At 40.6% G+C, this 16155-nt stretch overlaps 1 protein-coding gene across 17 annotated transcripts in view; it reads left to right on the top strand.

Moving 5' to 3' along the window:
* Positions 1 to 16155, top strand: part of LOC130380433 (C4b-binding protein alpha chain-like) — a 63822-nt gene that overhangs the window by 20030 nt on the left and 27637 nt on the right. For 14 of the 17 annotated variants that reach the window (XM_056587700.1, XM_056587665.1, XM_056587746.1 and 11 more), the window contains 5 exons: positions 9283 to 9468; positions 12417 to 12513; positions 13641 to 13711; positions 13810 to 13995; positions 14118 to 14294. In XM_056587700.1, coding sequence (XP_056443675.1) covers positions 9283 to 9468; positions 12417 to 12513; positions 13641 to 13711; positions 13810 to 13995; positions 14118 to 14294 — 717 coding nt within the window. Of the gene's footprint in view, positions 1 to 3132; positions 7002 to 7139; positions 7255 to 9282; positions 9469 to 12416; positions 12514 to 13640; positions 13712 to 13809; positions 13996 to 14117; positions 14295 to 16155 lie in introns of those variants that run through there. The other 3 variants (XM_056587715.1, XM_056587723.1, XM_056587730.1) reach the window with 3 other exon arrangements.

Here is a 16155-nt window from a genome sequence, read left to right on the forward strand (position 1 = left end):
TGTTTCACTTGCACATTTAAGTTAAATGCTACTTATTTACCTGTGGACTATCTTGAGCCAGGACACTTTGTTTTTTGCATATCAGTGCTTGATTGTTAAATACAATAAAATACCCACACCTATTTGTTGAGTGGTTAATTGAAAATGTATTTGCAAACAGAGGTGTAATAACGTGATGCAAATCAGGGAAATGAGAATAAGACAATTAATAATACCTAATACATAGTAATACTCTGACTTGTTAAGTTATTAAATGTAAAAAAGGAAACAAATTTGGTGTATTACACCAGGCACCGTCAAGAACACTGAAAAACAAGAACATTTAAGGTGGCAATGATTGGGGTAGAGGGGCCCACACCGATATTCTTTCAGGGGGCCCAGAATTCCTAGCAACTGCCCTGCCTGTACACCAACTCCTGGTGGAGAGACTCTGCGATCGGACCTAGGGGGCATTCCCTATGATTAAGGACTGGACCGCTATTCGCAAGGTGAAACAACAAGAAGGCGATTAAATGGCTGATCTGGTAGATCGTGTTAAGAAGGTGTTCAAGATCCATGTTGGGAAGCCCGTACCAACCGACAGACTAGTTCAAACTATGTACGAAGAAAACCTTACCGCCGCCTTCCTGGATGCGTTGGACAACAAAATATCAGAATTCATAGAGACACATTGCATTGGATGGTGTACCGCCAGCCTTGCCGTGATTGCAAGCTACGCCAACCATGCAGAAGGAGAAGAAGAAGAGGAAAGAAGAGCTCAGGAAAAAGGAAGAAAAAAGGAGAGCCAAAGATAAGGCAGAGACAGCCCATAAGCTTCGACTCACTCACCTGAAGGCCCTGGAGAATCCCACGCCCATCCGTCCCATCAAACACCAGGGAGGCGACCGGTCAAAAGGGAGGAACATATTTCATGGAGGCGCCAGGTGGCAAGGACGACCAAAGGAAAGTGGTGAAGCACAGAGGCAGGCCTGCTTTCGTTGTGGCGGCATGGATCATTGGTTCAAAGATTTTCCCGACAGAATGGACAAAAACAATGGAACGGCCGGCTGACAGTTTGCAATAAGTTTGACTGTGAATCATCCAAGAGGCAGCGGTGGATGGGGGCATTTGTATTGACGGGACGCAGGAGCAGGCCAGGTCCAAGGAGGAGGTACGAGCACCATAAAGGCTTAAATACAACGGCGCCGCAGCGCAGCGGCGCGCATTTTACGCGCGTCAAAAGCCGCCCCTAGCACCAACAGGAGGAGGCGCGACGGCCGCGCTGCAGTATAAAATCAGGAAGTCACCTGTCAATAAACCGCAGCAAAGAGACGAAACGCAATGGGTGAGTAGCCTATTGTAGCCTAGTTTATTTATTTTCCATCTTTTTGGCTGAATAATTTGAAAAATGTATAATCTGCGCAGTGAAAGTATGTTTTCAAGAATCAGATCAACTTAGTTTGTAGGGCACTTTATTGTTTTATTTACTGTCATTTCTTATTTCTTTTATATTTTGCAATTATTCATCTACTGCATCAACAATCTCAATAAGTGCAGGACCTTCTATTAAGCCTTTTTAGTATATAGTGCAGTCACCTTTTAAGGCCAATTGTTATTGTGTGTATTTATTGTATTGAGCTACTGGATGGCTTTATTGGTCCCCATTGGGACCAATAAAGTAGCTATCTATCTATCCATCTATATAGCCTTAACATAGCCACACCTTTACATGTAGGCCTATGCAGCCAGTAGTTATCCATTTTAATTGAACACAAGTTATTTCATATTTTATTGAGTTTTTTTTATTTCAACAGAACAATTGTTGCCAGACAGAGGGTGGTTGCCCTTCTTCTGCTGCGCCGTAGGCGGGCAAGGAGAAGTCCCAGAGAGACAGTTAATACATGTCAATGCATTTTTGAACTTTGCCTGTGTTTTCTTTTACTTAGCCTATCTATTTTATTGTATTGTATATTTATTGTATTTCTATGTGAAGCACTTTGAGTCTGCTTCATGTATGAAAAGTGCTATATAAATGAAGTTGCCTTGCCTTAAATAAAAAAATATATATTACAAGTAATCTGGTTTCTACCTATACATGGTGTGATTATATGTGACTTGATTTCGTCTATTTCCCATTATGGTTAATGGTTTGGGTACTTAGTCCACCATTGTTGATTTCTCACCTGAAGAGCCAATCTCCAGAGCTATGGCTTGCCAGGCAATGTCCTTTTTGGAGTTGTCTTTGTTATGACGAGAACATTGGTCATACAATTCGACATATTTTTCCACCTCGACGTCTATCATCGTCCATTCTCGTAATTGTTTCTCACAAACGAAAGAGGGCGACATCCAGTGATGAGGGGTAGAAATGGAGGTGCCTACGGGACCCGGGATGTACAAACCAGCTTTTAAAAAGCCCCTTTTCAGGGGCGGCGACGCTTGGGAATAGAACTCTTGTCTCGAAGACTAGTTGGGCGGCGCGGAACGCTGCCGCGCAGCTAGTCGGCGCTGGTGTGGGCTAGTATATCCGGAATAATGGGGGCAGACTTTTTTACGCGCCGCTGCGGCGCCGGTGTATTTAGGCCTTAACACATACATCACCAATGAAATGAAATCAAATATTGCAGTCAGTCATCATCAATGGAGAACCAAACCCATTACATCCTGACCGGAAATGACTCCATCAGCTAAATTATATTTTAAAAATGAGAGAGATGCATTAATATTATTATTAATCATAAATGTTAATGTGAAGTTGTTTAAGATAACCTCATGAATCTAATAAAAGAGTAAACACTGAACATTTTCACGACCGACTGTTATATTGCCTGATTCACTGAACTTAAATTAATTGTGAATCGTTATTTCAAGAGAAAAGAATGATTAATAGTTAGTAAAAGTATGTAAAAAAAAAAAAAGTATAAAAACAAGATATACCATAGATTACACTTGGGTTTTGGTTTGTTGGTGCCATTAAAGTAGTAAACAATTATAAATGCTACTTTAACGGCACGACAATCCAAAACCCAAGTGAAATCTAGATGGAAAAACTGTGTAGTTCAAAATGTGAGCAGCTTTTACTGCTTCGCCACCTACAGAGTATGTTATGTACGATCATTCAAAAACTCCATGTTATTTCCCATAGACATTTGATCGATGGAACCAGGAGCCTCGGAGGCGGGACTTATTCTCCGTAAGTCTGCTCCTTCCGGTAGACACCCATGGGACCTAATGCCGCGTTTCCACCGCAGGGTGCGGTACGGTTCGGTTCGCCTCAGTCCGGTAGTAGCGGTATAGCCCAGCTAAGTTCCGAGGTCGCGTTTCCACCGCCGACAGTACCCTTTATGGTAGGCCGGATGTCGATCACCGCGGCAGCTATGTAAACATCGTAAACAACGTCTTCCTCCCCAAGAATGCAGAGGAACGTCTCCACCTCCTTGTTCGCCCAAGCAAGCATTTTACGCGACATGTTCATTGTAAAGAATAATACCTCTAGGCTACTTTTTTTCGTTTGTTTGTTTTTATCCCCACGTCGCCCGGAAGTGACGATTCTGTCGACCAATCAACGGAGGGGGTGTGTAGCTCGAATTTTCCGGCACTCTTTCAGGCGTCTCAGTACCCCAACGGAGGAGTACTGAAGACGAGGGCAAAACGAGTACGGCTCAGTCTGGGTCTTGCCCACTTTTGACGGTGGAAACGCAATCCGTACCGCACCTTTGCAAACCGAACCGTACCGCACCCTGCAGTGGAAACGCGCCATAAGAGATCACACATATGTGGTTTGTGGATTTAAATAAAAAATGTTCATGCAAAGATACCAGAACATTTTTGTGAAGTTTGATAATGTTAGGTTTTGTGTGAGGCCGCTTTGTGAACTACAGCCCCTCGCTGCTCTCGACACGAATATACGTCACCACCACTCTGGTACAGACATGGCGATCTCTCTGCGCCACTTCGCTGCTTTTTTCCAAGAGGAGGATAACCGCATCGAAAGAGGTCCATTATAAGTCGGGTCATGTGGTGATTTTCAGTTATGCCGATGGGGAGATTGTCGGTCTTGTCCAGGCACGTCGCAGGGAGCGTCACGTCACATACGAGACGTGTAGTCTTTCTCATTGTGTTTTCTCTACAGCCTTTAACTGAACAATGAACCCCATTCATATTTTACGATCTCAGAGGTCCCATGGGGGTGTACCGGAAGAGGCAGACTTACGCACTCTATTTACCATATATAGTATAAACATATCCCCGGTTTACCGCAGCTCAGGTTCCGGTCCCTTACTTCCTATAGGCTATGTGCATTAGTTAACAGTCACCGGAACGAAAAAAAAAAAGAATGATAAGAAGAACAATGATGAGTGGATGAATATAGATTTCTGACAAAATACTTGACAAAGCATTACTAAACATCTGAAGGAAACGGGTTTAACCAGAAGTTCTCTCGCCTCGCACATGGACATATTATAAAATGGACAACGGATTCCTAAATGGCGCCCATTCATTCCTATGTAAACTCATGTGCCATGTTCCAATATCCATACTATCCGTACTTCATAGCCTAAGTTTGAGTAGTAGGGCGTTCCGATTCAGATCGGGCGAAAATAAGTGTACTGAAAGGACCCTGATGTTGCACTCAAAAACGGTAAAATCGCGAAGTTTGTGGCGATTTTTGTAGTTTTTATAGTTTTGTAGTTTTTATAGTTTTTTTTATAGCTGCCAGGCGTAAAGAGTTCACCATTCAAAGCGGGATGTTTATTGCGGGGGAGGAGCCGCGGCGGCAGTCGTGATCGTAATTTCCGGTTATTGCACCACGGAGTATTCGATTTGGAACAACACTGAAATCTGAAAATTAGCGCACTTAGTGAGTGCGGATAGTGTACTTCGTTTAAGTGTACTGATGGAAGTATGGATATTGGAACACGGCAATGGACATATTATAAAATGGACAACGGATTCCAAAATGGTGCCCATTCATTCCTATGTAAACTGCTCAATTGCGCAGGGCATCAAGGAGAGATATGCTTCCGCATCATGGGTCCATAGCCACGCCCTACTTCATGATGTACCGGATGCAGAAATATTCTTGTTTTTTAGCATTGTTAGCATTGTAGCATCATAAGCGAGAGGTCTGAGCGATCGCAATCCCATTGTTTACCGACCATGGAAGTACAGGTTACTAATCCCCTGATGATTCTCTATATGTTTAACAATTATTATTTTAGATTAGTTTGCCCCTTTTTGACTTTATAAGAAAAGCACCTTGTATATAACTTTTCGAATGTTAAATAGAAATCATAATTACCACTCGTTTTTTTTATATATTTCTGTTTCTGAACCGAGAATCAAATGCCCAATATATACACAGACCCAACAGCTGGTGTACCCAGGGAACTCACAAGGTGTTAGGAAGCAAAGGAGTCTGAAATGACCCCACATGGTATCATGGACCTATTATGTGTGGGTGCAATAAATAAGACAGATATGATGGTGCCAGCCCCACGTCAGGTTCCAAAAACAAGTAATACTGAAACTGAATCTCAAACGTCATCCTGAAATGTATTTAACATTGATCGATGGAGGAGGCTGTCAGGTGTGCAGGAAGAGTATGATGGACAGGGATCTGACATGGACAGGGAATTTTTTTATTTAAACATTGAGAGGAAATCAAGCTTACTGTAGGCCTATGTAAATAAGATTAAAGATAGTATGAATGATAATTGTTAATGGCAGGTGTACTTTGATGGAGCCATAATGTTACGTTAATAAAAAGCATTTTATTGATGGGCACCTTTCAGGCCACTTAAGCACACCTTACATGTATAATTAATAAAAGATTAAAAACACTGGGGTGGAGCGTGTTTGTCACTTATGTGAAAGAGCTTGAAAGCTGGAGTAACGCAATAAGGGAACATAGAACAAAGACTCACATCACAAACTCAGACAGTCACAACATGAAAAAAACACATAAATACATGAAACATGTACATAACTACGAGACCATAGACCCACATCACAAACTCAGACAGTCACAACATGTAAAAAACATATAAATACATGAAACATTTACATAAATACGAGACCATAAGATATGTTTGAGTTTCTCTTGTTTTATCTTAAAAACAAAATACACATAACATTAAGAAAAGAAGTGAAGAAAATAAAAGTAATAATAGATAGAGCTAAACTCAGTTAGTGATGGGCATACATTTTAATGTACAAAAAATACAGAGGTCACTGATCGGATGTGCTGTTCAAAAATAAATGGTCTACAAGTCTACAATTGAACAATGTCTTTTTGCAGTTTTAAGTGCTTTGTGCCAACTTGTGCTCCGTCATGCAAGCTCCAAGTGTCACACTGCTTAAGAAACAGATTCCTTCCAACTAACTATTTACGGCTCCCGCCGTTCTGTCGTGGGAGGAGAAATTATGTACTGTGGCTTTAAGGCCAAGCCTACCTTATGTCCACAAATAAAGACTGCTTCCTGTCAGTCCTGTCAACACTTACGCCCCGTGCCCACTACCTCCGTCAGTTGTCCGTTGCCCATTGACTTTGAATGGGGACGGTCGCGCAATGCATTGTGGATCCGTCCGTTGACTTGGAGCGTTCGCCACCGTCAGAAAGTTGAAAAATGTTCAACTTTTTCGGCAGCGACGGTTCCGTCATCCAATCAGATCGCGTATGCAAATTTAAGCACTGTGACGCGACTCGGGCTCTGACGATACTGGAAAGGGGGAAAGCGGGTCTTCTTGCCTCGCAACAAGCAGGAAGAAGCGGGAAGAACCCGGCGAACCGATTTGATTGGCTGACGGATGCATCTGCAAAGACTACTCCCCCATCCGTCAGCCACGCCTTCCCACGTCCGTTGACTGACGGTGCAGTGGGCACGAGGCGTTATATGCGGATCGACCATTACACTTGGAGCCCACGCAGCAAGAAGTAAGCAACCTAGTGTACAAAAGTAACATATATTTAATTAAGGATTACTTTGGTGGGGGAAGACTGGACTAACGCCAATTCAGCGGTAACGTTAACAGTCTTGGCTATTATACCGATCGATTATGAAGCTGAAGCTTATAACATGTAACGTAGCCTACATGCTCAGTGTTATATGTATTAAAGCCTTTTGACTGTTTATCTTTATGCTGGTTATTGTCTGCAGAGTGTAAGGACAGACATGGTGGACTCGGAACAGGTCCTGGGCGGTAAGGCCCCGATGGGGCTGGTCCTGGTGCTTCTCCTTTCCAGCCTGCTGGGGCCTCTGGGACAAGTACAAGGTAAGCAACGCATTTATCTATCGAAGTCGGTGACTTTATGGACTCAATTGAGACGTTCAAGGGGATGACTGAAGTCGAATAAAACAAGGATTGCTCGTGTTTTAAAAAGCTTTCTTAATTGTCCCATTGTATTATTGCTATATATAGAAATGTAGTTCAGGTTGTTTGACCTACTACTGTTTATATCTATTGTACATTGGTATTTCTGTTTTTATTTGTATGTTGTTATCAGGGCATCATTAAAAAGAGAGCCTGCTCTCAATTACTGTGCGTTAACATCAAAAGCGAATTGAGCTGCCAAATCACCGGAAGTCATTCACTTTCTATGGGCAAGAGTGACCAAAGCGACACAAGCGTCAAACGCTAAAAGGTGAGGGGACTCTCTAAATCAACGCCACTTCGACCTGGGTGGGACTTTACGTCCTGCGTCGCTATGGGCAGGGGTGGACTGGCCATCTGGCATACCGGGCATCGTCCCGGTGGGCCGTTGACCAGGGGTGGACTGGGAGAAAAATTCAGCCCTGGCATTTTCTCTCCAGACCAGCCCACTACATTATTAGCACTAGGGGTGGGGCGAAACGAACGGGAAGAACCCTGTATATCCGAATAATAGTGCAGTTTTTTGTTTTTCAAGTTTGTTTTTCTTGTGCTGCTGACAAGAAAGTTGTGAAACCCGAACAGGAAGTTAACAGACATCCTGTGGTTGCTGCATCTCCAACCGCCATATCTACTACAAAACCCTTGTTAAATATCACACATGATCCAACGCAAAATCCTCTCTTGCTGTTATTAGTCTGTGACTGTGAAAATCGTTTGGTGTAAGCCCAGCATTAGTTAAAACCGGACTCGGACAATAATAACAAAATCTCCTGACAAATAATCTAAATAGAAACATATTACAGACAGTAACAGCATTAGAGCTGAAACCAATTTGTTTTAACGGTGACTCAGTCATTATGAAACCATAAATAGAGAATTTAATTTTTTTTCTCATATTCTCATACACGTGTATGTGCACATGTATGTATACATGTGCACACACATGTATATGAGAATGCATATCTATTCAGACCTGTAATTCGGCCTACCTGCATAACTGTTAATTTAACTTAAAAGATATGCAAATGTTTGAAATTAAAATCAATGTGAAAATCTTCAACCAGGAAATAATCATAATCAAACCTCTCTCTCTCTCTCTCTCTCTCTCTCTCTCTCTCATCATAGAATAACTTCTAGCAGGTGATTTTGTGTGAAATATGTGTGAAACATTGCCACGTATAAACAGGACCAATCTGAATTAAATCAGCTCTCAATTACTTATTGAGATGAGGAAGCAAAAACTAGGGAATACTGGACGTCAAACCAAATTCTTCATTGATCCTGTCAGAAATCCAAAACGTTGGTTTATTGACATAAAATCATACATTTGTGGTAATACTCAATGCAGTTGTCCGAAAGGCTTCCTTTTCTGCTCTGCATGTGAAAGCAGCCTCGGGTGAAACAGATAATGTGGAGACCATGACCTGTTCATCAATGCACAACACTGTAACACTAAACAGTTATTAAATGCTAATGAGTTATTTAGCCAGGAGGGATGCATCATTACAATAGCCGGTCCGAGCAGTGACTCAATGCTGAAATTAATCCATCCAGTGTCGTTCTTCAGCCCAAGTCCAAACCTGATTTAATCTTAGGGATTTAAATGCATTTAACATGGCAAGAACATCTACCACTATTACTCAAGTAAAGAATGGAATATGCTCTTGAATCTTGAGTACAAATGCCAATGTGGTCCTTTGACTTTTACTGCAGTAATTCTGTGTCTCAGCTTTTGTACTTTACTTTTACTAAAGTAAAATATCAGAGTTCTTCTTCAAACACTCGTTTACATTGTTTCACGAAGGAAGATCCCATAGACCAAGTAGACTAACATATGCGCTTTCCTGCTAATGTTGAATATGTATTCGTTTCGGCTTATTGTGACAAAATGAATACTAAATTTTGTCTTATTGTGCTTTTTCCTTTTAGCTCAAGATTGTGAGAAACCTATGAGAGACACCATGACTTTAACAAATGAATACATCCAGAAAGAGCATTTTCCCAGCGGATCATTGGTAACATTTAAGTGTGCAACGGGATACAGGAGTACTGGAGGATCTGGTAAAACCACTTGTGAGGCTGGGACATGGACACCTTCGACACTTGGATGCGAGAGTGAGTATTATTTGTTTTCAATGTTTACTGCACTGACACAGGGACTATAACTACATTTTTGGTGCACCAGCCACTGTGTCTGGTGGATGAAAACAATTAGCTGGAATCCCGTAGCCCTCATATTGTAAGTAAGCTGTAGGCTCTTTGAGAATATCTGTAACGTAATGAAGGAATAAATATGAGAATTTGGGCCACGGACTGGTTTGAGAAAGCCATTCAGGTTTTGTACTCAATGTGCCAAATATGGATGATTTCTGCTGTTGGGTGCAAGAATGTCAACACTGCATAGAAGATAAATCTACTCTGCCAAAATAAATGTGTATAAACCAGACAGATGGGAGATGTCACGGAGGCTAAGTCCAGTTGTCCTTTCTTGGCACTTGTGTGTTTTTGATAAGTTAAATAAGCAGTGTGACAGTGTCACAATATGGAATGGCGTGTTTTTGCTAGGGATGGGAATTGAATTTATGTAGTTTTTTTGACACTGATGGCATTATCGATTCTTCCGATTGATTTGATTTCATGATAGATTCCTTATACCTTTTCTGCTAAGCCTGCCTGCATGGCATTAATTATAACATAGAATTACTAGCCTCGGTAACGGTCGTCATTTTACAACAACTTATGCATTTTGTATTATGTTATGTACTTTGGTAAAGTTTTGAAGCAAGACTAATTTATAGTCCAAAAATAAAGCCAGTCAGTACAGTGATTGGTTTGTCAAGTGCAGGCGAGTGAAACTCTTAGTAAAATAAATTAGGAGTCCTAAATTTATGTTTGACACGCCCATTATTTTTGTGTACTCGTGTAACCGGTTAGTAAATCAAAACCCTTTAGGAAAAATCAGTAAACGAAGACCGTAAAAAAAAAAGTGTACATATTTATAATTTGAAATTCGTCCCAGCCTTTATACCACAGACACTATAGAGTTTATAGCATATAACCGCGTTTTCTGATTACCGTTTAGTGAAACAGTAAGTTGACAACATCCTAATTAACACCGCAACTGCAAATGAACCCCACGGAGATAACCATGGCAACGGGTCAAACAAATGTTCTTTTTGCCATCATTCTTCGCGAGCATCCGCTGTGTTGATAAACAAATAACCCTATTGAACGAGGTTAAACCGAGTGAGCGCGGTTTTACCGTGTACACGAAAGAAATGGGGTTGTGTAACCGTTTACAATTTTTTGTAACCCTAATTTGGACCATGTATCGGTTAAGAGTTTTTTGATATTTCTTGCATCCCTACTTTGGACTGTTTCTTCCTCTATGCTATGAAGAGTTCAATGTTTTGAAATGCGCATGTGCAACTGTCAGACAAACATGCTGGCATTGATGAAAGGGATTGAAATGCTCAGGTTTACTACAGATATCATAATTTTGTTATTGCAACTTCTTGCTCTGCTCAAGTATTTGTTGTAATTTAACTTAATTTAGCCTATTTTTCAATCATGGGTCAAAAGGAATAATGCAGACTACGTTTTTTGAGATTGGTCTAGTATTGAGGGAGAACACTCTCAGATGTCATGTGCAGCTCACTGACATTTTCAATTATCTTCCTGCAACAACTCCACTTTCATTGAGCGAGACTCGCTTGGACGCAATAACAAACAAACCATAATCAGGTGAAAGGCAAAGAGACAAGTTTCATTCCTTTTTAGGGATCCGTTCCAAAATGATAGAATATAATCTGAATCAGTGGCAAAAGCCATCACTTTTAGAGGACCAACAGCGATGAGTGCTTTTGCCCCAATAGATTACTGCCCGTTTACGTCGAACAGGGCTGCAACCAAAATTATCAGATAATCCAGGTTGAAAAATGCAGAGGTTTCCTTTTGTTTCTCTCGTATTCTCTGAGGCTGTATTTTTGATCGCTTTACTGTAAATCTGGACTTTATAACTTATATACTGCAGCTATTTTCTCCCATTACCAATTTGGAACCAGACATTTTCTCAAGAATAAAATTAACCCATCTAGGTAATTTCCCTCAAATCTTCTAAGTCTTATTCAGACCGTGAATACATAACATACACATTTAAGGCTGCGTTCACACTAGGGCTGGGCGATTAATCTAATTTTGATTGTGATTTCAATTTTGGAGTAAAACGTTCACATACTAATATAATCGAATTTTCTTTAATAATTATTATTTTTTTTTATTAATGATTGCCTATTATACTACTTTTCTGGTCTTAATTTCTTTTTAATGACTCCTATAGAGCAACCTGACACGAATCACAGCACAAAAACCTATGTAGATTTTCGGGAAACTCTTCCTCTCATCTGGGCGCTTTCAGCATCAACGCTCGGTTTCGTCGCCCCTCCTGCCAACCCCACTCTGTTGTGATTGCTTACCTTCCGGAAGACCTGCGAAGGGCATTACCATACATGGAAAACCCGGATTGTTCTGCGTAAATAAATCCCGGAAATTTGATCAAATTAATCGTCACCGGCGTCCCTACTGTCAGCAGGGAATATGTCTAAATTCATGTACGTCATTATTTGACACTTTAGTATGGTTAAACATGACTATAAATCATTATAACAACGTTTCTAGGTCATAAAAGACGAAAAGCATAATAGGTGCTCTTTAAATGTTTAATAGAAAGAACAGCTGGAGATATATAACATTTTCTCTTTGACCATTTTGTGTATTTTTTTAAGGCGAAATTTCAAAGTTCTCAGTTACAAAGTGTTTTTGGGGATTGAGATGCTGAATAAAGACATGTTTTTAAACTCAAAAATAATCGTTTGAATAATTATGATTTCAATATTGACAAATAATCGTGATTATGATTTTCTTTCCATAATCAAGCAGCCCTAGTTCACACCTCATCTATTCGGACAGTTTAAACCATGGAGGGTTTTCCCCTCGTAGATGTTGCTTTAAATCAATATTTATGGTCTTTTGACTTTATTATGTGCTTTTGTGTTTTTCTGCAGAGTTTAATTGTGGGAGCCTCAAGCTAGTAAACGGGCATGTGGAATACAGTGAAGGAACCTCATTTGGGAGCGTGGCTATATTCTCCTGCAACGACGGGTTGGTGATTAACCAAGTTTTATTTATTTGCATCCCCATTTGGTTATAAATGTTCCTTCAATATCTTGTAGGAATATAAAATATCAAGGACGTATTTGGTTCCTTTCCGTGCACTTGATACTAAGCATTGACCGGGAATTGGATTCGGTAGATTAGATGTGCACTTGAATTAAATTAGGAGGGCTAAGGAGTTGTTGACGGTTGTTTTTAGACCTACATTGTCTGGCCACAGAGATATTCAATACTGTGGGAATGGGAACCGTGGAGGTAGGTATGTAGAATGAGGTTATCTCAATCTATTCCCACTAATTAATTCACTTTTTTGGGTTAGGGTTAGGGTTTCCTTGCTAGGGTTAAGTACAGTGGCGGTGGGTCAATAGAGGGCGCTAGGGCGCCGCCCCTCCGTGAAATATTCACTTGAATATATCTGCCAACTATTAATCAAATTTTATCAATACAAAATAAATCAACAAAAATACATAGCGTTTATCCTTGTTTAATTGTGTGAAACACTTGTCACTGCCAGCAACCATTTAAATGCGTCTGAACGTCAATGATTTGGGCTAGGCTAGTTATTGGTAATTCGAAATAAACCCCTCCTCCAAGTCAGGGGCGCCGGCCATGTTGACGTCAATGTAAGCTCGCTAAGTTTTTGCCCTGCAAGTCAGGATGTAGGCTATGAATCTGAATGAATAGTAAGTTAATAGGTAGTAGTGGCCATTCCCAAAATGCACCAGAATACAGGAAACGTTTATGGGGGGGGGGGGAACCCCAGGCCATGTCTATTTCTTTGCCCCACCAACATTTTTGATTGAGTACTGTACCTTGCAATATGGGGAAGTGATGATGAGGCAAAGACTCCTCATGTGCCATGCTAAGAATTACGAGCGACTGCCACAATTTTACCTTTACATCTTTTTTTCCTGATCAGTAAAAGCTATCAACTGTAGTACATTTTAGCAAAAGTTATGCCTTATTCTTACTTACACACATTTATGTCGTACTTTGGTGATCTATGAAGTATCTTTAGAACATTTCTAGGTCATTTCCAAATGATGTACCACAATAATCCAATACTTTTTTTGTTATGTATGATCATGTATATTTTCTGTATGTCTTTCTTCAAGGTACATTTTGGAGGGCAAGAATTTAACCTGTGGAAATACAGCATGGCTAGGCAGAACGCCGACCTGTTCAGGTTTCCAATCATATAAAGCATATTTGTGCACATATTTAGTTACCATACATTTTCGAAGCCCCCCCCCCCCATATCTAATATCTATCTTGTTTTTTCAGTTGTAAAATGTGAATCACCGCCTTCAGTTGATAAAGCTGAAGGTCCATCTCCAAAACGGGATTTCTATGATTTTGCAAGCATTGTGAAATACAAATGTCAGAAGGGTTACAACATCACCAATGGCTCAGCATCACTTAAATGTTCAAGCAATGGAAAATTCACACCAAATCCTCCAACTTGTTTAAGTAGGTTATAATGTTTTCGGCAGCTTTCCTTAAACCTGTCTCGATGAGTTGCATACTCTCGTTGAGAGAGTAACCAGGGAACGCATCCATGTTAACGCATTTCTATTACCATTTTTCTGCAGTGGTTCGCTGCAAAGCGCCGTTTATTCCAAATGGTTCGCAAAAGTCTGGAGCCCGCCCTCCGTATGACTACAGGAGTTTTGTTGAGTACGAATGTAACCCTGGATTTAAGATGGAAGGGGAGGGGGCCATGACCTGCCAACTGAACAGCACATGGTCATCAACGCCAGAGTGCAAAGGTAAGGGCTGCTTATAAATGAAGTTGATATAAAATTACCGCATTTGTTTGCTAATTCTGTGTTCCAAACAATTTATCCGACCACAATATGAAAAAAGTGGCAGTTTTTGGGCTTTCCTTTGGAAATGTTTGAACTTCAGTTCACGCAACTAGTATATTGTTGGCTTTTCTTCTAGCAATTATCATCACCACAACCCCCACTACCACTACTACCACCCCTACCACCCCTACAACCATGACCCCAAAGACCCCCGCCACCACCCAAAAAGACGGTAGCGTTGTTATATTATATTATATTGTATATTATTAGGGGTCCACCAATACAGTAATCTGTAAATGTAAAGCATCAGAGTCTAGGCCTGAACAGAAGAGACACAGGTGCTGTCGCGGATTACCGATCACCATAACACATAGAATGATACGTTTGGCCAGTTTGATGATTGCTGAAACGTTGAGGGGAAACTATGTCTGAGGGATGTCTCCATTATATTATTCCATCACTGGGATATTAAGACCAAGTGGAACCGTACCTTTTTTACCTGTGGTTCCTAAATATGCATAGACATAAAAACTTTAAATGTGCATACATTTTTTTAATACTACAGCGTTGAAATTTGATCTACCGAACAAAGAATATTCGGGCTCAGCCATAGAGATTAAAACCAATATCGGAGATATTGTTGTGAGATGCAATATCTCCTTAATAGATACATCTATTAAGCTGCTATCTTGATATTCGGGTTGTTGACAGATGGAGCCGTCGCGTCTCTATAAGATAATTAATGGATTATGTGTGAATCTATAATCCTGACCCTAAAGTACTAACTGATACAGTGATGCTGAAGATTTTCAACAAGTTTGGAGTGAAAAAATGTGTTACAAGTATTACAAATTAAAAGTATTGGTGTATCCTATTAAACGCATTTGCCGTGTGTGGTAAAGTTTCCCCTTTACCTGGCTGCCTTTGACATCAAACCTTTAGGGCTTGGCTGTATGCGTGTAGCATGGTTCGATGAATGATCCTTACTTACTAATTTAGCTGCACTAGCATTAAATGATTGCATACCATGACTGTGTTCAGCCAATGTCAATGTCATGTTCACAGATTCAAAAGGTGTTGATGTTGTTCCACCAAGGCCTCCCCGTAAGTCATGTCATTAAATATATCTGCAAGAATTGTTTAAACAGTCATTGAAGGCATTTGAACCCTTGTCGTTTGGCTCATACGGGGTGAATGTACAAACCCACCCAAAAAGACATCAATTTCCTCCTGCTAGTGCCCTTACGCCTGGTCCCAGGCAGTAGGCCTAGACCCTGGCACCAGGCGGTAGGCTAGGCACCAGGCGGTAGGCCTGGACCCGTTCTAGTAGTCCCCCCGAATGCAATTATTTACCCTAAAAAAGCATGATACAGGATCTTTAAATGCAGGGACCTCCTTTTGAATCAAGGAGTACTTGTCACTCGCTCTGTGACAAATAAACATTCTTCTTCTTTTTTTAGGTGATTCCAAAACAGGGTTGCAGTACTTGTGGTTTTTAGTAATAGGTAGGTTTTATGGTCTTTAACACCTGCATGCACATTATTTAAGTTCTTTCATTATATTTCTCTGAATTGCATTAATCTTTCCGATTGAAGGTCTAAGGACACAGATTTGGTTGAAAGGTTCACATTTTAATCAAGGGCTGATAAATCATCGATTGGTGATGAGAGATTTCATTTCAGCCATTGCAAACGAATGATGTTACAATTCACAATTTCTTTTTCATGTCCATCAAATATTGCATATGCTTGAGGATAATTAAAATCTAACTTAAAGGTTGGGTATGGGATTTGCGAAACGCCAGCAGATTTTGAAAACACAC

Source organism: Gadus chalcogrammus, chromosome 1 (assembly GCF_026213295.1).
Source record: "Gadus chalcogrammus isolate NIFS_2021 chromosome 1, NIFS_Gcha_1.0, whole genome shotgun sequence".
NCBI lineage: Eukaryota > Metazoa > Chordata > Actinopteri > Gadiformes > Gadidae > Gadus > Gadus chalcogrammus.